General features: G+C 41.4%; 1 protein-coding gene across 2 annotated transcripts in view; it reads left to right on the top strand.

The window, feature by feature from the left end:
- Nucleotides 1-1,888: 1,888 nt before the first annotated feature.
- C1QTNF3 (C1q and TNF related 3) overlaps nt 1,889-20,390 on the top strand; it is a 117,502-nt gene continuing 99,000 nt past the window's right edge. The window contains exons 1-3 of one of the 2 annotated variants that reach the window (XM_073655102.1): nt 1,889-2,313; nt 8,732-8,840; nt 13,198-13,352. In XM_073655102.1, the coding sequence (XP_073511203.1) occupies nt 2,035-2,313; nt 8,732-8,840; nt 13,198-13,352 (543 nt within the window). In that variant the 5' untranslated portion in view covers nt 1,889-2,034. The remainder of the gene's footprint in view (nt 2,314-8,731; nt 8,841-13,197; nt 13,353-20,390) is intronic. The other variant, XM_073655103.1, reaches the window with a different exon arrangement.

Here is a 20,390-nt window from a genome sequence, read left to right as displayed (position 1 = left end):
TGACTGACCTTCATTTCTTAAAGTAATGATGGCCACTCGTGTTTCTTTACTTAGCTGCTTTTTTCTTGCCATAATACAAATTCTAACAGTCTATTCAGTAGACTATCAGATGTGTATCCACCAGACTTTTGCACAACACAACTGATGGTCCCAACCCCATTTATAAGGCAAGAAATCCCACTTATTAAACCTGACAGGGCACACCTGTGAAGTGAAAACCATTTCCGGTGACTACCTCTTGAAGCTCATCAAGAGAATGGCAAGAGTGTGCAAAGCAGTCATCAAAGCAAAAGGTGGCTACTTTGAAGAACCTCGAATATAAGACATATTTTCAGTTGTTTCACACTTTTTTGTTAAGTATATAATTCCACATGTGTTAATTCATAGTTTTGATGCCTTCAGTGTGAATGTACAATTTTCATAGTCATGAAAATACAGAAAAATCTTTAAATGAGAAGGTGTGTCCAAACTTTTGGTCTGTACTGTATATAGTCCTAACGTTGGAATCAGAGCAGTACATACCATACGCTCACTATGAATTCCCCAATAACTGGCCTAGTATTAAAGACATCTGTGACCTTGTCCATCACTCGTCGGTCAATTGCATAATTGTCCTGGAAGTTGGAGGCAGTGGAGTGTCTTCTTTGGCAGGCAGCAAGTGGGTGAGGCACGCAGGACATTGAAAGCAGACAGGAGACCATTAACAGAAGTACTAAAAACCACAGGCAAATTGCAGAGTTACTGAAGACCTCAGACAGACTGCAGAGTTACTGAAGACTGCAGACAAATTACAGAGATATTGAAGACCTCAGACAGATTGCAGAGTTACTAAAGACCGCAAACAGACTGGAGACTCAAGGAATGGAAGATGCAGGCAGACAGGAGGCATCATGGAGACCACAGACAGGTAGCAGACAAAACTCCAGAGTAGCAAGAAAGTCCAAATACTATGGAAGCTGCAGGTGGCCAGGAGACATCCTGGAAATCACCCAATATGCAGCAGAGGTCCTAGAAGACCGCGAACAGGCAGCAAACAAAACTCTAGAGTAACTAGAAAATCTGAAAACCATGGAAGCCGCAAGCAGAAGACGTGGTACTGAAAGTCATGTACTGTAACTCAGGGTCTGGAAACCACTAGGCATTTTGGAGACTGTGGATGGGAACTGTGCACAGACAAATTAAAAAGCTAGAAAGTCTTAATTGGAAGAACCTTGGGATGCCTTATATAAGCCTAAGAAATCAACACATGGGAGCATGCCAGGCTACTTGGAAAGCCCGAGGTGGAGCACAAGAAAGTCAGGAAGGCCGGGGTCAAAGAAGCAATGCATAGATCCGAGACAGGTGTGTAACACTTAGGCTCATCATGAAGGGTGGGTGTTGTGTTCTCTATAAGTCCCTATAGCAGAAGACAGTCTCTAAGGACCATAATACTCAAATAAATGACCTGCCTGAGAAAACATAAAAAAACTGTTTGCTATCCTGATGAAAATTTAAAACAAATATGTAAAAATTTGAGAATAATTGCTCATAATCCAATTATAAAAACTTTCTTATAAAGATATTAAAGAAAAAAAAAACTTCACCCTTGGTTCTGGTTATTTTCAGAAACCTTCACACTTGAGAAAACGCTTTTGAGAAATTCTTGGCCACCATAAAACCCGTCCTTGTTCCATCTCGTCCTTGTACAGACGAAAAAGCCATTCAATCTCCATGTCTAACGAGGGGCAAAAACCCATTTGTTCCATGGTCACAATTTCCCATCTTATGTGTATAAGGAGATGCGACATATCCGGAGAGGTGTGACTCCCATACACGTCCCGAATTATGACCGTGATACTTAGCGAAAGCCGGAGTGAAATCCATTTCCTCGGTCACAGTAGAAGGATGACTAATACTTTCCTTTAGGCTCGGCTGATTTTGCCGTCCTTTTTTTTCCCCCTCTCCAGCTGTCACCAGTATATAACTTGGTAGGAGCAGATTTTTCGGGAACTTTTTGACCCAAGCTTTATGCCTCTGTCTGGATTCTGTACCTGAATGGCTCCAAGGCGTCTTAGCATCTGGTGGCTTCTGGCTTTATTTGCTTTGCCGTGTTGTCTTAGTCAGGATGAAAACATGGAGGTGAGGAGAAGATCTAATAAACCACTGGCCAAAGTAGTTGGGAGTCATCATCAACGGACGGGCATTATATCCGGCAGGGAAGTAGTAGGAGAGCGGAATCTCCACATTGAGACATTTTCCTTTAATTCTGCTGCTCAAAAAGAGTTGGGGACCCCCGAGGTAGATGAGCTAGAGCAACCCTCACACAGAGTCCAGGTACTCTGCTTCCATCTTCTTCACCTCTACCTATCTTAGCTTTTCTAGATTATTTATTACTAGAACACTGGTGATATGTCCTGTTTCCTAGATGTAGCAGAGCCGACTGTGTCGGGGGGCTGCATTATTGGGACCTCCGTTGCCAAATATCAGACTCACCTCCACCACATCTGACAAGCTCCGCTCTGCTACATCTGTAATTTGTTACATTGAATCTGTCGTTGTCTTGCTCTGTTATTTTATGTTTCTTCATTAGGACGGTTACTGTATGTTTAGACGGGTTTCACCTTTTTTTGCTTGAACAGTCCTGAATACAAAGATGGAAATTTCTCATTTTTGCAGATTTGTGCTGATGATGGATTAACATGTGCACTTGGAAAGCGGCTGCTAGAAAGTTTGGTCACATTTGGCAGAGTTGTGTAACTTTTTTGTTATTAGATGCTCCTCATAGCCGTGCAATCTTATGTATTATTATTACTGTAAATGGAGATAGATTTATAGGATCACTGGAATGTAGAGACACCATAATTGTTATTAACAATTTTACTATATATTGTAGCAGTTTTATTTATTCACTATAGTGCACTATTAAAAGACTATTTAGGGATTTGGGTCTTGTAATATTGGCTTCAGCAGCAGAATAGTGAGTGCTGCTCTGGAATATAATACAGGATGTAACTCAGGATCAGTAATGTAATGTATGTACACAGTGACTGCACCAGCAGAATAGTGAGTGCAGCTCTGGAGTATAATACAGGATGTAACTCAGGATCAGTAATGTAATGTATGTACAGTGACTGCACCAGTAGAATAGTGAATGCAGCTCTGGAGTATAATACAGGATGTAACTTAGGATCAGTACAGGATCAGTAATGTAATGTATATACACAGTGACTCCACCAGCAGAATAGTGAGTGCAGCTCTAGAGTATAATACAGGATGTAACTCAGAATCAGGAATGTAATGTATGTAAACAGTGACTGCACCAGTAGAATAGTGAATGAAGCTCTGGAGTATAATACAGAATATAACTCAGGATCAGTACAGGATAAGTAATGTAATGTATGTACACAGTGACTGCACCAGCAGAATAGTGAGTGCAGCTCTGGAGTATAATACAGGATGTAACTCAGGATCAGTACAGGATCAGTAATGTAATGTATGTATACTGTGACTGCAGCAGCAGAATAGTGAGTGCAGCTCTGGAGTATAATACAGGATGTAACTCAGGATCAGTAATGTAATGTATGTACACAGTGACTGCACCAGCAGAATAGTGAGTGCAGCTCTGGAATATAATACAGGGTGTAACTCAAGATCAGTAATGTAATGTATGTACACAGTGACCGCACCAGCAGAATAGTAAGTGCAGCTCTGGAGTATAATATAGGATGTAACTCAGGATCAGTACAGGATCAGTAATTTAATGTATGTATACAGTGACTGCAGCAGCAGAATAGTGAGTGCAGCTCTGGAATATAATACAGGATGTACCTCAGGATCAGTAATGTAATGTATGTACAGTGACTGCACCAGCAGAATAGTGAATACAGCTCTGGAGTATAAAACAGGATGTAACTCAGGATCAGTACAGGATCAGTAATGTAATGTATATACACAGTGACTCCACCAGCAGAATAGTGAGTGCAGCTCTGGAGTATAATACAGGATGTAGCTCAGAATCAGTAATGTAATGTATGTAAACAGTGACTGCACCAGTAGAATAGTGAATGAAGCTCTGGAGTATAATACAGAATATAACTCAGGATCAGTACAGGATAAGTAATGTAATGTATGTACACAGTGACTGCACCAGCAGAATAGTGAGTGCAGCTCTGGAGTATAATACAGGATGTAACTCAGGATCAGTACAGGATCAGTAATGTAATGTATGTACACAGTGACTGCACCAGCAGAATAGTGAGTGCAGCTCTGGAGTATACAGGATGTAACTCAGGATCAGTACAGGTTCAGTGATGTAATATATGTACACAGTGACTGCACCAGCAGAATAGTGAGTGCAGCTCTGGAGTATAATACAGGATGTAACTCAGGATCAGTAATGTAATGTATGTACACAGGGACTGCACCAGCAGAATAGTGAGTGCAGCTCTGGAGTATAATACAGGATGTAACTCAGGATCAGTATAGGATAAGTAATGTAATGTATGTACACAGTGACTGCACCAGCAGAATAGTGAGTGCAGCTCTGGAGTATAATACAGGATGTAACTCAGGATCAGTACAGGATCAGTAATGTAATGTATGTACACAGGGACTGCACCAGCAGAATAGTGAGTGCAGCTCTGGGGTATAATACAGGATGCAACTCAGGATCAGTAATGTAATGTATGTACACAGTGACTGCACCAGCAGAATAGTGAGTGCAGCTCTGGGATATAATACAGTATGTAACTCAGAATCAGTACAGGATCAGTAATGTAATGTATGTACACAGTGACTGCACCAGCAGAATAGTGAGTGCAGCTCTGGAGTATAATACAGGATGTAACTCAGGATCAGTACAGGATCAGTAATGTAATGTATGGACACAGTGACTGCACTAGCAGAATAGTGAGTGCAGCTCTGGAGTATAATACAGGATGTAACTCAGGATCAGTAATGTAATGTATGTAAACAGTGACTGCACCAGCAGAATAGTGAGTGCAGCTCTGGAGTATAATACAGGATGTAACTCAGGATCAGTACAGGATCAGTAATGTAATGTATGTACACAGTGACTGCACCAGCAGAACAGTGAGTGCAGCTCTGGAGTATAATACAGGATGTAACTGAGGATCAGTACAGGATCAGTAATGTAATGTATGTGCACAGTGACTGCACCAGCAGAATAGTGAGTGCAGCTCTGGAGTATAATACAGGATGTAACTCAGGATCAGTACAGGATCAGTAATGTAATGTATGTACACAGTGACTGTAGCAGCAGAAAAGTGAGTGCAGCTCTGGAGTATAATACAGGATGTAACTCAGGATCAGTACAGAATTAGTAATGCAATGTATGTACACAGTGACTGCACCAGCAGAATAGTGAGGGCAGCTCTGGAGTATAATACAGGATGTAACTCTGGATCAGTAATGTAATGTATGTACACATTGACTGCACCAGCAGAATAGTGAGTGCAGCTCTGGAGTATAATACAGGATGTAACTCAGGATCAGTACAGGATCAGTAATGTAATGTATGTACACAGTGATGGCACCAGCAGAACAGTGAGTGCAGCTCTGGAGTATAATACAGGATGTAACTCAGGATCAGTACAGGATCAGTAATGTAATGTATGTGCACAGTGACTGCACCAGCAGAATAGTGAGTGCAGCTCTGGAGTATAATACAGGATGCAACTCAGGATCAGTACAGGATCAGTAATGTATGTACACAGTGTCTCCACCAGCAGAATAGTGAGTGCAGCTCTGGAGTATAATGCAGGATGTAACTCAGGATCAGTACAGGATCAGTAATGTAATGTATGTACACAGTGACTGTAGCAGCAGAATAGTGAGTGCAGCTCTGGAGTATAATGCAGGATGTAACTCAGGATCAGTACAGGATCAGTAATGTAATGTATGTACACAGTGACTGTAGCAGCAGAATAGTGAGTGCAGCTCTGGAGTATAATACAGGATGTAACTCAGGATCAGTACAGAATTAGTAATGTAATGTATGTACACAGTGACTGCACCAGCAGAACAGTGAGTGCAGCTCTGGAGTACAATACAGGATGTAACTCAGGATCAGTACACGATCAGTAATGTAATGTATGTATACTGTGACTGCAGCAGCAGAATAGTGAGTGCAGCTCTGGAGTATAATACAGGATGTAACTCAGGATCAGTAATGTAATGTATGTATACAGTGACTGCAGAAGCAGAATAGTGAGTGCAGCTCTGGAATATAATACAGGATGTAACTCAGGATCAGTAATGTAATGTACAGTACAGACCAAAAGTTTGGACACACCTTCTCATTTAAAGATTTTTCTGTATTTTCATGACTATGAAAATTGTACATTCACACTGAAGGCATCAAAACTATGAATTAACACATGTGGAATTATATACTTAACAAAAAAGTGTGAAACAACTGAAAATATGTCTTATATTCTAGGTTCTTCAAAGTAGCCACCTTTTGCTTTGATGACTGCTTTGCGCACTCTTGGCATTCTCTTGATGAGCTTCAAGAGGTAGTCACCGGAAATGGTCTTCCAACAATCTTGAAGGAGTTCCCAGAGATGCTTAGCACTTGTTGGCCCTTTTGCCTTCACTCTGCGGTCCAGCTCACCCCAAACCATCTGGATTGGGTTCAGGTCTGGTGACTGTGGAGGCCAGGTCATCTGGCGTAGCACCCCATCACTCTCCTTCTTGGTCAAATAGCCCTTACACAGCCTGGAGGTGTGTTTGGGGTCATTGTCCTGTTGAAAAATAAATTATCGTCCAACTAAACGCAAACTGGATGGAATAGCATGCCGCTGCAAGATGCTGTGGTAGCCATGCTGGTTCAGTATGCCTTCAATTTTGAATAAATCCCCAAGTGTCACAAGTAAAGCACCCCCACACCATCACACCTCCTCCTCCATGCTTCACGGTGGGAACCAGGCATGTAGAGTCCATCCGTTCACCTTTTCTGCGTCGCACAAAGACACGGTGGTTGAAACCAAAGATCTCAAATTTGGACTCATCAGACCAAAGCACAGATTTCCACTGGTCTAATGTCCATTCCTTGTGTTCTTTAGCCCAAACAAGTCTCTTCTGCTTGTTGCCTGTCCTTAGCAGTGGTTTCCTAGCAGCTATTTTACCATGAAGGCCTGCTGCACAAAGTCTCCTCTTAACAGTTGTTGAAGAGATGTGTCAGCTGCTAGAACTCTGTGTGGCATTGACCTGGTCTTTAATCTGAGCTGCTGTTAACCTGCAATTTCTGAGGCTGGTGACTCGGATAAACTTATCCTCAGAAGCAGAGGTGACTCTTGGTCTTCCTTTCCTGGGGCGGTCCTCACGTGAGCCAGTTTCTTTGTAGAGCTTGATGGTTTTTGCAACTGCACTTGGGGACACTTTCAAAGTTTGCCTAATTTTTCGGACCTTCATTTCTTAAAGTAATGATTGCCACTTGTTTTTCTTTACTTAGCTGCTTTTTTCTTGCCATAATACAAATTCTAACAGTCTATTCAGTAGGACTATCAGCTGTGTATCCACCTGACTACTGCACAACACAACTGATGGTTCCAACCCCATTTATAAGGCAAGAAATCCCACTTATTAAACCTGACAGGGCACACCTGTGAAGTGAAAACCATTTCCGGTGACTACCTCTAGAAGCTCATCAAGAGAATGCCAAGAGTGTGCAAAGCAGTCATCAAAGCAAAAGGTGGCTACTTTGAAAAACCAAGAATGTGAGACATATTTTCAGTTGTTTCACACTTTTTTGTTAAGTATATAATTCCACATGTGTTAATTCATAGTTTTGATGCCTTCAGTGTGAATGTACAATTTTCATAGTCATGAAAATACAGAAAAATCTTTAAATGAGAAGGTGTGTCCAAACTTTTGGTCTGTACTGTATGTACAGTGACTGCACCAGCAGAATAGTGAGTGCAGCTCTGGAGTATAATACAGGAGGTAACTCAGGATCAGTAATGCAATGTATGTACACAGTGACTGCACCAGCAGAATAGTGAGTGCAGCTCTGGAGTATAATACAGGATGTAACTCAGGATCAGTAATGTAATGTATGTGCACAGTGACTGCACCAGCAGAATAGTGAGTGCAGCTCTGGAGTATAATACAGGATGTAACTCAGGATCAGTAATGTAATGTATGTACACAGGGACTGCACCAGCAGAATAGTGAGTGCAGCTCTGGAGTATAATACAGGATGTAACTCAGGATCAGTAATGTATGTACACAGTGACTGCACCAGTAGAATAGTGAGTGCAGCTCTGGGGTATAATACAGGATGTAACTCAGGATCAGTACAGGATCAGTAATGTAATGTATGTACACAGTGACTGCACCAGCAGAATAGTGAGTGCAGCTCTGGGGTATAATACAGGATGTAACTCAGGATCAGTAATGTATGTACACAGTGACTGCACCAGCAGAATAGTGAGTGCAGCTCTGGAGTATAATACAGGATGTAACTCAGGATCAGTACAGGATCAGTAATGTAATGTATGTACACAGGGACTGCACCAGCAGAATAGTGAGTGCAGCTCTGGAGTATAATACAGGATGTAACTCAGGATCAGTAATTTTATGTATATACACAGTGACTGTAGTTTTTTATGTAATTAATTCACATGTTGCCGTTTACGCTGTCTCGATGTTCTGGACGCAGCTGTCAATGTCTGAAATTCTTCTGATGTCTTCGTTTTGGTTTGTAACAATTCTTCTTTATGTTATTCAGACTCCACAACAACCAGATTGCAGCAGCTGCTGTCGAGGAGAATTTGGATATAGATTTCAGCAACCAATTGCCGGACCACCAGGACTGCCTGGACCACCAGGTATCCCAGGTACTGTAATTATAGCTGAATTTATCGAATTCTGTAAGAACGCTGACAATAAAAGCCATAACACTAAAAAAAAAAAAACTGCTGGAGAAATAATAAATGTTACATGAAGCCTGAAAGAGAAATTCTCTCCCATTCTCTGCACATAATATCACATCGTGATGATATAAAATAGCAGCTCCACTATCAGCCAATATCTTTTCCCAGAATATCCCGTTTAACCCTGATGCTGCTGGGACAATTTTTACGTCTTTGATACACAGAAATAAAACCTGAATTCTAATACAGAATATCATGTTACGCGCTATCCTCGTATATTTTCTGGAAGTAAACACTTGTCGATGTGAGAATGCACTTTACACACATGAACACTTTTAAGCGGTTTTGCATTAAAATGTAGAGTTCTATAAATCATAAAATGTATGTCCATGTCTTTGTGCACATATGTTCATATGTTAATCAAAACTGAATACACAAAAAAATCCCTGATCCAGTTGTCAGTAAATATCTGAGTCAACAAATTGATACAGCTCAAAATAACAGCTCATATTTTGTCCCTTATGTAGAAAAAAAAAATACCTTCGACTGCCGAAACATAGCAGTCATACTGCACATATCCTTGCTACATGTTAGAATGGGTATTAACAGGCACAAAAGTTTCTGTATACCCCCAAGGTGTCACTGAGACCTATGTAGGGGAAAGAATAAAAGGCTGCCACTTGGCAAAAAGGGGATACAATGAAGAAATGATACTAACAGGGAGGTAAGGAGGGTGATACCATGAAGAAAAGCTCCTGAATCTGCCCTTTGGGTTACTGCAGGATGTACAGAAGCACAGATGATACTAAATAGGGTGATAAGGAGGGTGATACCATGAAGAAAAGCTCCTGAATATGCCCTTGGGGTCACTGCAGGCTGTAGAGATGCACAGATGACAAAGTGGTAAGGTGTGTGATGCCACGAAGAAAAGCTCCTTAATATGCCCTTGAAGTTCCTGCAGGCTTTACCGAACCATAGATGATACTAACAGGGTGGTAAGGAGGGTGATACCATGAAGAAAGGCTCCTGAATCTGCCCTTTTGGTTACTGCAGGCTGTTCAACACCTTTTTCCTGATTTTATTGTTTGCATCAAAATTGAGATTTAATAAAAATTTAAGTTTTATGAGATATTTCACTTTCAGTTCTTATTTACTAGGTTATACCTTATACCTGGTTTGTGTGATATATTTCATGTTATTTGAAGTTTTACCCTATGTACAGGCATATACAATTTATGTTAAGACTTTTATGTGATAAGCACGGAATAAATATATATACTCCAGTACGGTCACTGCCAAGCTCTGCAATAACCCAAGTAAACTAGCTGCCTCCACCAATCATTTGTACAAGCCGATTGGACACCCGTTACAGGTAGCGTATGGCTTCAGGAGTGTGGTTCATAGAGCAAGAGGCTATTACATTTTCTATATTTAATCCAAAAAGTAATTGTTTATAAAAATATAGAAAAGATGTTACAAAAGGGGACAAAACAATACAGTATATACAATTACATAAAATAAAAAGCGATAACAAAAGAAAAGTACTAAACCTGATGTCACGGAAATGGCGGAAATCTTGGAGGGAAGCACTCCTTTTAGGAAAATGGTACAGAACCACAGTGAACAGTGTCTTCCAGGACTGACAAAGATTATAATTCAAAATTTGTCTTTATCAGATAAAACAACCAACTAGCAACCACCTGCTTAACATACGGCAGGATACACCTCAGAATCAGAAACCACCAAGTACAGCCTTGAGGATTCTCTAAAACTTAACTTTTACTTGTTATCATAAAATATTGGCCTCAATTGCCATAAACTCAAAAAAACTTAACCAAAATGACCCTACTAAGCTCGGGACATTTAAGAGCTATATATAACAGGCATAGTAAACTCTTATATCTATAAATGTCATATGTTTTCACATGTAATGCCCGGACGGTTAGATATATACATGATCATAAACAAGTGCTCAAAAATAACAAAGAAGGAAAATGTATGGATCTCACCCATTTCGCTGGTATGCATTTCTCAGGGATATGTTCATAAGTTCATAAGTTCTTTTTTCTGGACTATTCTACCCTGTCATGCCCCGGTAATTGCTCCTGTCCTTACAAGGACAGTACCCAAGTATATCTTCAACTTAGTCCCATAAAAACCATCCCGACGCATTTCTTTCTCCTTTCGGAGAAGTCATAAGGGGAGTATGTTAGGCATTTGGGAAGGCATGGGTATTGTATAGAAAATAAGTGACTCTGTGCATAAAAAGTGCAAAAGTGCTTAAAAACGCCAAAAGAGCTTCCTCACGGTGGTGAGTGATCTCTCATAGTGGTGCAGAGTGCTGCCACCACTCTTTCCAGCAAAAAATAATAGGGATATAACCCACACCTATACCTACACTGTTTAAATAGGCTTGTATTCCCTCTTTTTTTTTTTTAGTTAAGTTTTACAGAATCCTCAAGGCTGCATTTGGTGGTTTATCAGATAAAAGTCACGCCCGCATACCTCCACTAGATGACCTGAGATTGGGGCTGGTCAATGGGATGTGCAGAGGTCCCAAAAATTATGGGATCTCTGATTTTCAGGATAGCTTCATACCTGGAGGTCCCAGGCAGGAGATATAAATGACATATTTCCTATCGTGATTTTAGCTTTCCATAGATAAGAAACATGGCATATATGTCATTATCCATCTGTCTGATATTAATTTAGATCTGATACGGTGACCGCCCAGTGATGTAAGTAAATGCGTTATGTTTGTCACTTTATTAAAGCGCCGAATATATCTCTCCCATAACTGTAGGACCTATGCCATTCATAAAAAAAAACCTCAATATTCATAACTGGACTTTGATGCCCTAATGTCTAATATTCTTGGCCAAATGTGGCTTTGAAGAGAGTAAACTTATTTTCCCTGGCGAGAAAACTCACACCTCTCAGCCTATTGTATGCAGTGAGCCCAGGCTTGGTGTCTGCTCTTCAGCAGATAACCCACTTCAATTACCTGTTCACAGCCGGAGCTCATAAACCGAGGTCAGATGCAGTGCTAGCTCTTGTTCCTTTCCCAAGTTATAATTATGCCATGCTTTAATATTCAATATGAGGGTGACATGTCCCCTCTTAAGGTATGGCTTTAAGGTTTTTGATCCAATTTTACGATTACACCTATGACAGGTTGTAATTAGTAAGATGGGTGATACCATCTTGAAAGTTCCTGTACAAGGGACAGATAGAAATTACAGGCTGTAATTTCTATCTGCTGATAATTGATTGTGAGCTGCAGCACAAGGCACAGGCAGGTGTTCTGATGAGCCACTATGTTTGTGCCAACTGAGAGGCCTCGGAGCTCCCTTCATTATACTGAATGCGGGGTGAACTGGAAAACAGCCTTGAGGACTGGAGTTGGGGAACCCTGGTTTAGACTACAGAAAGCAACAATTTCTGGAGGAAATGATGATAAAGTTGCAAGCATATACTACTGTGATGACAACTATATATATGTAACAGAAGTGTCAATCACCCACAGTACATGCTTCCTACATGTGACGTGCAGTGATTTCCCCAGACGCTCAGCAAGAAAATAATCCATTTATTCACTAGCACCTGTTTTGTTTTTATTCCTGCCTGAGACGGTAAAGCTGTTGTGCAGGGTTAAAAAACATAGCTGCTTTTTTTCTATATACAACGCGATGCAGGTAAATTATAACATTCTGTCTGCCTGAAGTCACCACTAGGGGGAGCTGAATGACAGTTGTATACAGTGGGTACGTAAAGTATTCAGACCCCTTTAAATTTTTCACTCTTTGTTTCATTGCAGCCATTTGGTAAATTCTAAAAAGTTCATTTTTTTTTCTCATTAAAGTACGCTCTGCACCCCATCTTGACTGAAAAAAAACAGAAATATCCATATAGTGAGCTCCCACTAGTGGTGGTTGTAGGGAGATAGAATGTTATCCTTTAACTATGGGTGTTTAAAGGGGAGCATAGGATTTAGAATTGGGTCACAAAAAAACACTAAAGAGGGATTGGCAATACTCTACTGCAGTGATGAGCTCCAGAATTGCCAGTATTAAAATACAGGGGGCGATTACAATAGGAAATCAGTAAGGCGCAGCTTCAGCCAATAGTTTCTGAGTAGGAAGTGATGTCAGAGAAAGGGGTGTGGCTTGGCAACCTCTGCTGCACAGTCACTTGCATCAGTAGTTATTATTTCCTCTGCTGCAAGGACCAAAATGTTACACCACCCTAGTAGATGCCTTTTACCAACTATGAATAAAATTTTCATTTTCTTACAAACAATTTTTTTGTGTGTAATGTTTAGGAAACCATGGAAATAATGGCAACAATGGAGGAACTGGGCAAGATGGAGCAAAGGGTGATAAGGGGGACAAAGGAGACCTAGGTCCAAGAGGAGAAAGGGGGAACATAGGCCTCAGAGGAGAAAAAGGCTACCCAGGCGTTCCTCCAGAGCTTCAGGTAAGAGTATGACATCACTTAAAGGGGTTTATCCACATTTTTTCCCTTTTTCTTAAAGGCGTGGTTCAAAACCCAAGGTGATTTTCGTACTAAATGTCCATGTATTTAACTTAATAATCTAATCACCTTTGTAATGAACTACAATTAAAAATTTCCTACCTTTCCCTCTCTGCTCTAACTTCCTGTCTGCTTTTTTTGTTACGTTCCATGATATCCAATTTGAGAATCCGCAGTGCATGCTGGGAAACTCAAATGGGACATCATCAGGGAGCCGGGGTTGCAGTTGCTGCCATAGCTGCTGTTCTCACCTTAAAACGAAGCATCATCGGTAACATCTGTTTTGTAGGCTGATCTCTGCTTCCTGTGTCTTGTTTTTTATAATATGCACTGACAGTGCGCTCTCTTGTCTGCTCGTCACTTCCCTTTAGAGCCGACAATGGAGCGAACTGTCACTGTGCATAACAAGGAATATAGCACTGTGAGCAGGGAGCTCATATTGAGCATGCTCAGTAAAACTGGGACCTGCCCAGCCCCTGAAACAGAGATCACTGATGACGCTTCGTTTCATCTCTTTAAATGCTTATTTTTGGCTTTAACTCTTTCACGACGCAACCAGTTTCCATTTGTATGCTTTTGTTTTTACTTCCCTTCTTTTCAGAGCCATAACTCTTATTTTTCTGCCCACGTAGCTATATGAGGGCTTGTTTTCTGCAGGACAAATTATACTTTTGAATGACACCATTCATTTTACCACATAGTGTGCTGGAAAATGGGGAAAAAATTGTACATGCGCTGAAAATAGCAATTCTGATATTGTTTTTTGAGAATTGTTTTTATGGCACACATTGTGTAGTAAAAATGACTTGAGAATATGATTCTTCTCATCAGACCGATTATGGTGATATCAAACATGTCCAGTTTTTTAAATTAGTTTAGTGGTGAAAAATAAAATCAAAAATTAATTATTTTTTTTTTTTCGCTTGTGTCACCATTTTTCAAGACCCGTCGATGCAGCAGTGTGAAGGCTTATTTTTTGAGGGGTGAGACGATGTTTCTATTGGGATAGATATGACATTTTGATAACTTTTAACAGTATTTTGCGGCAAAAAAACCCGCAATTTGGGTGTTTTAATTTTTTTCTGTTTACGGTGTTTACCGATCGGATTAATTGTTTTTATATTTTGGACTTTTCTGGATGTGTTGATGCCACATAAAGCGGGTGAAATAAGTATTGAACACGTCACCAATTTTCTAAGTAAATATATCTCTAAAGGTGCTATTGACATGAAATTCTCACCAGATGTCGGTAACAATCCACCCAATCCACAAAGACTTAGAAATCACCGTAGATGTCTATAAATTATGTGTAATAATGAGAAATGACACAGGGAAAAAATATTGACCACACTTACTGAAATGTATTTAATACTTTGTGCAAAAGCCTTTGTTGGTGATGACAGCTTCAAAATGCCTCCTGCATGGAGAAACTAGTGACTGGCATTGCTCAGGTATGATTTTGGCCCATTGTTCCACACAAACACTGTTCAAATCCTGTGGGCTCCTTCTATGAACCCTGAGCTTTAGTTCCTTCCATACGTTTTCTATTGAATTCAGGTGATCGGCCCGGCCATTATAGCAGCTTTATTTTATTTCTCTGAAACCAATTGAGAGTTTCCTTGGCTGTGCATTTGGGATCATTGTCTTGCTGAAATTTCCACCCTTGTTTCATCTTCATCACCCTGGTAGATGGCAGATTTTTATCAAGAATGTCTCGGTACATTTGTGCATTAATCCTTCCTTCAATCATATGAAGTTTTCCATTGCCGTATGTTGAAAAACAGCCCCACACCATGATGTTTCCACCATCAAACTTCACTGTTGGTATGGTCTTTTTGGGGTGATATGCAGTGCTTTTTGGCCTCCAAGCATGATGTGTATTATGGCATCCAAAGAGTTCAATTTTGGTCTCATCTGACCAGACTATATTCTCCCAGTATTTCACAGATTTGTCTAAATGTTGTTGAGCAAACTTTAAACTCACTTGAACATGCTTATTGTTCAGCAATGGAGTCTTGCATGGTGAGCATGCATACAGGCCATGGAGGATGTATGCATTGCTTATAGTTTTCTTTGAAACAATTGTACCTGCTGATTCCAGATCTTTTTGTAGATCTCCACAGATGGTTCTTGGGCAATTCTTCCGATAATTCTTTTCACTCCTCTATCTAAAATCTTGTGGGGAGCACCTGGTCGTGGCCGATTTATGGTAAAATTATGTTCTTTCCACTTCCGGATTATGGCCCCAACAGTGCTCACTGGCTCCTTCAGTAGTTTAGAAATTTTTCTGTAACTAATGCCATCAGTATGTTTTGAAACAATAAGGTTGTAAAGGTCTTGAGACAGCTTACTCGTTTTACGAATCATGAGATGTTTCTTGTGTGGCACCTTGGTAATGGGACACCTTTTTATAGGCCATCAGTTGAACCAGCTGATATTATTTTTCACTAAGTGACATGATTGCTTTCTAATTACTGATAGATTTCACCTGGTGTCATGACTTTCCATGGATTTTTTCATCATTCTTTCTTTTTGTGTTCAATACTTTTTCCCTGTGTCATGTCTCATTATTACACATAATTTATGGACATGTATGCTTTGATTTCTTTGCCTGTGTGGATTGGATGGGTTGTTGTTATTGACATCTGGTGAGAATTTAATGTCAATAGCACCTTTAGAAATATATTTACTTAGAAAATTGGTGAAGTGTTTAATACTAATTTCACCCGCTGTATTATTTTTATTTTCTTTATTTTTAAGGGGGGCAATTTGAACTTTATGGATTTTTTTTATATTTTTTAATGCTTTTTTTTTTTTTTTTTTACTCTTCTTGTTAGTGCCCTTGGGGGACTTGAACCTGTGATCATCCGATCGCTTGTTCTAGATACAGGAATATCACAATATTGCCACATATAGTAGAAATCACAGTCTCATTTGAAGGTTTCAAAGGAGCTCCACAATGACAAGCAGTGAGGTCTTCAGCAGATCCCCAGCTGTCATATCAACCCATTGGCGTCCCACAATCATGTGACGGAGGTGCCGATCGGAGCATAGTATGATGAGTCCCCAAGCCGGTGCGATGTTAATGCTGCTGTCACAGTTTGACATCGGCATTCAGGTTAAAGTCGCGGAAGGAGCTCTGTCCTAACTGCGGCTGTTAGAGGCAGTTCCTGGCTGTTTGTCACACTAATCAGCTCCATCAGCTCTGGCGGTTGTCAGATGTAAACAGTGAAATGAACTGAACAGCACAGCTCCATACACCAAATAGTGGCTGTTCTCGGTATTACAACCCCATTGAAATTCATTTCTTAGAGAGAGAGAATTGTGCGACACACATTTCCAGGCAGGAGATTACATTATATATATACAGTACAGACCAAAAGTTTGGACACACCTTCTCATTTAAAGATTTTTCCGTATTTTCTTGACTATGAAAATTGTACATTCACACTGAAGGCATCAAAACTATGAATTAACACATGTGGAATTATATACTTAACAAAAAAGTGTGAAACAACTGAAAATATGTCTTATAGTCTAGGTTCTTCACAGTAGCCACCTTTTGCTTTGATGACTGCTTTGCACACTCTTGGCATTCTCTTGATGAGCTTCAAGAGGTAGTCACCGGAAATGGTCTTCCAACAATCTTGAAGGAGTTCCCAGAGATACTTAGCACTTGTTGGCCCTTTTGCCTTCACTCTGCTGTCCAGCTCACCCCAAACCATCTCGATTGGGTTCAGGTCTGGTGACTGTGGAGGCCAGGTCTTCTGGCGTAGCCCCCCATCACTCTCCTTCTTGGTCAAATAGCCCTTACACAGCCTGGAGGTGTTTGGGGTCATTGTCCTGTTGAAAAATAATTGGTGGTCCAACTAAACGCAAACGGGATGGAATAGCATGCCGCTGGAATATGCTGTGGTAGCCATGCTGGTTCAGTATGCCTTCAATTTTTAATAAATCCACAACAGTGTCACCAGCAAAGCACCCTCACACCATCACACCTCCTCCTCCATGCTTCACGGTGGGAACCAGGCATGTAGAGTCCATCTGTTCACCTTTTCTGCGTCGCACAAAGACATGGTGGTTGGAACCAAAGATCTCAAATTTGGACTCATCAGACCTAAGCACAGATTTCCATTCGTCTAATGTCCATTCCTTGAGTTCTTTAGCCCAAACAAGTCTCTTCTGCTTGTTACCTGTCCTTAGCAGTGGTTTCCTAGCAGCTATTTTACCACGAAGGCCTGCTGCACAAAGTCTCCTCTTAACAGTTGTTGTAGAGATGTGTCTGCTGCTAGAACTCTGTGTGGCATTGACCTGGTCTCTAATCTGAGCTGCTGTTAACCTGCGATTTCTGAGGCTGGTGACTCGGATAAACTTATCCTCAGAAGCAGAGGTGACTCTTGGTCTTCCTTTCCTGGGGCGGTCCTCATGTGAGCCAGTTTCTTTGAAGCGCTTGATGGTTTTTGCAACTGCACTTGGAGACACTTTCAAAGTTTTCCCAATTTTTCGCACTGACTGACCTTCATTTCTTAAAGTAATGATGGCCACTCGTTTTTCTTTACTTAGCTGCATTTTTCTTGCCATAATACAAATTCTAACAGTCTATTCAGTAGGACTATCAGCTGTGTATCCACCAGACTTCTGCACAACACAACTGATGGTCCCAATCCCATTTATAAGGCAAGAAATCCCACTTATTAAACCTGACAGAGCACACCTGTGAAGTGAAAACCATTTCCGGTGACTACCTCTTGAAGCTCATCAAGAGAATGCCAAGAGTGTGCAAAGCAGTCATCAAAGCAAAAGGTGGCTACTTTGAAGAACCTAGAATATAAGACATATTTTCAGTTGTTTCACACTTTATTGTTAAGTATATAATTCCACATGTGTTAATTCATAGTTTTGATGCCTTCAGTGTGAATGTACAATTTTCATAGTCATGAAAATACAGAAAAATCTTTAAATGAGAAGGTGTGTCCAAACTTTTGGTCTGTACTGTATATGTATATAGAAAATTATATATTGTAAGATGGCCGCCGGACAGGTCCTTGAAGGGAGATATGCATCATCGAGGCTGGTAGCTTTGGTGATGTAAACCCGGGAAAGCATGCTCCAGCATGTATAGTGCTGAGAGGCTTAACAGGGCGTATCAGGGCTGTTTTTTACCAGCAGTCATAAGAGATGGGAGGGAATGGCTCATCACATATCCCCACCCCAGGGAGTGTTTTTTGTAAAAAAAAAAAGACCGAGTGTCTCATTCAGTGTCTGTGGCTGGAGGTATGGAGACCTCCAGCGTGTTTGTGCTAAAGGACACTGACCGTGAGTGGATGAACTCACCATATTGTATGGACTGTTAATTTTCTATTTGTTACTCTGTGCCAGACAAGGCTATATTTCATTTACTTCTAGAAGTGCGGTTTATAAAGTTGCAACAAACCTGCCTTGGACTTTTTAAAGAAGCCGCTTCCTGTGCCTACCTCAAAAGCAGCTGAGTGAGTAAAATCTTACAATTGGTGATAGAAGCACGGGCACAAATCCCAGGGGGCAGTGTGACAGCTACAGGAATCCGTTTATATCCTGGATGAAGGCCGCCAGCCAGCAAGGGACGCCCGGCAGCATGGAGGAGCTGATAAAGCAACTGGTGCAGGCAAATCTCCAGCAGCATCAACAGCAGCAGCTGCAGTAGCAACAGCACAAGCAGCGGATGGAGCTTCTACTGAGGTGATCTGTGGCAGGGCAACCACGCCACCCCCAAGTCCAGGTGATGACTCACATGTCAGGAAGACAGTAAGAAGAGCCTTAGAAAAGATGACCCCAGGTGATGACGTCGAGGCGTTCCTGACTATATTTGAAAGGGTAAAAAAGGGTCAAAGTTGCCTCCTAAATTGCTAAGAGTGATTGCTCTAAGACATTAAAACTGCATTACTGCAACAGAAACAGAAGCAGTTTCAATGTCTTAGAGCAATCACTGTTAGCAATTTAGGAGGCAACTTTGACCCTTTTTTATAGTTAGATTTTTTTTAGTTGGCTCCTGTTCACATTAGTTAGGATGTGCTGTCCATTTTCGCTATGTATTTGAAAGGGTGGCGGAATGGGAGCAATTGCCTTCAGAGCAGTGGGCGGAGGTTCTGGTGCCATATTTAACAGGGAAGCCACAGAAGGCCTATTATGAGCTGGCCTTGCAGGACGCAAAGGAGTACGCCAAATTGCAAACAGAGATTTTGGTGCGCTTGGAAGTGACTCTGAAAGTCAGGGCGCAACGGGTGCACCACTGAGCCTATTGCAATGACAAACCTCTCCAGTCCCAAATGTTCGACCTCCTACACCTGGTCCAAAGTGGTTGCAACCTGAATCTTCCTCCCCTGCACAGATAGTGGAGAAAGTTGTCATGGACATGACTCGCCCCCTGGGCCGTGGGGTACCCGGAACCGGGCCTTCTGGTGTACGGTGCTGATGGGGGTAGTAGTGGCAACCCGGTCCCGTGGCTCAGGGTGGTCAGACCAATGTTGTGGCAGTCTATTTATAGATTTGTGAATGTCCGACTACGCCACCCGTGGATTGCGGTCAGGGATAACCGCCGCTGCTAGGCAGACCGCTGAGGCTGGTGTTGGTGTGCAGCTCAAGGGTAGGATAACTCCCCACGGGAGGAGGGTGGCCTCAGGGCAGTGAAGGTGGATGCTGGGGGTGATAGTGCAGGCCGCAATAGTATAAGTTCAGAGCCCGTTTCAAAACAGTTCTGGGTCTTTATTGTAGATGTTATTCATGACCCAACAGTAGTACCGGTAAGGAATGGGCCTGGGTATCTGAGAGCATTCGGGGAAGCCCCACTGGTCAGGGTGAGTGTGTAGGCCTACCGTTCTCTCTATGCTCTTTCTGACTATCCCCCTCTTCGGTGTAATAGCCCACGTCCCTGATCTTGCCGTGTACTTCTCGCCTGTATAGTTTGCGACTCGGGCCTTGGGTACCTTTTGCTTTCTCCTCGCT

Source organism: Phyllobates terribilis, unplaced genomic scaffold, assembly GCF_046119375.1.
Source record: "Phyllobates terribilis strain yellow unplaced genomic scaffold, ASM4611937v1 Scaffold_1__5_contigs__length_1240528914, whole genome shotgun sequence".
NCBI classification, from domain to species: Eukaryota; Metazoa; Chordata; class Amphibia; order Anura; family Dendrobatidae; genus Phyllobates; species Phyllobates terribilis.
This window is presented reverse-complemented; position numbering and strand designations above follow the sequence as displayed.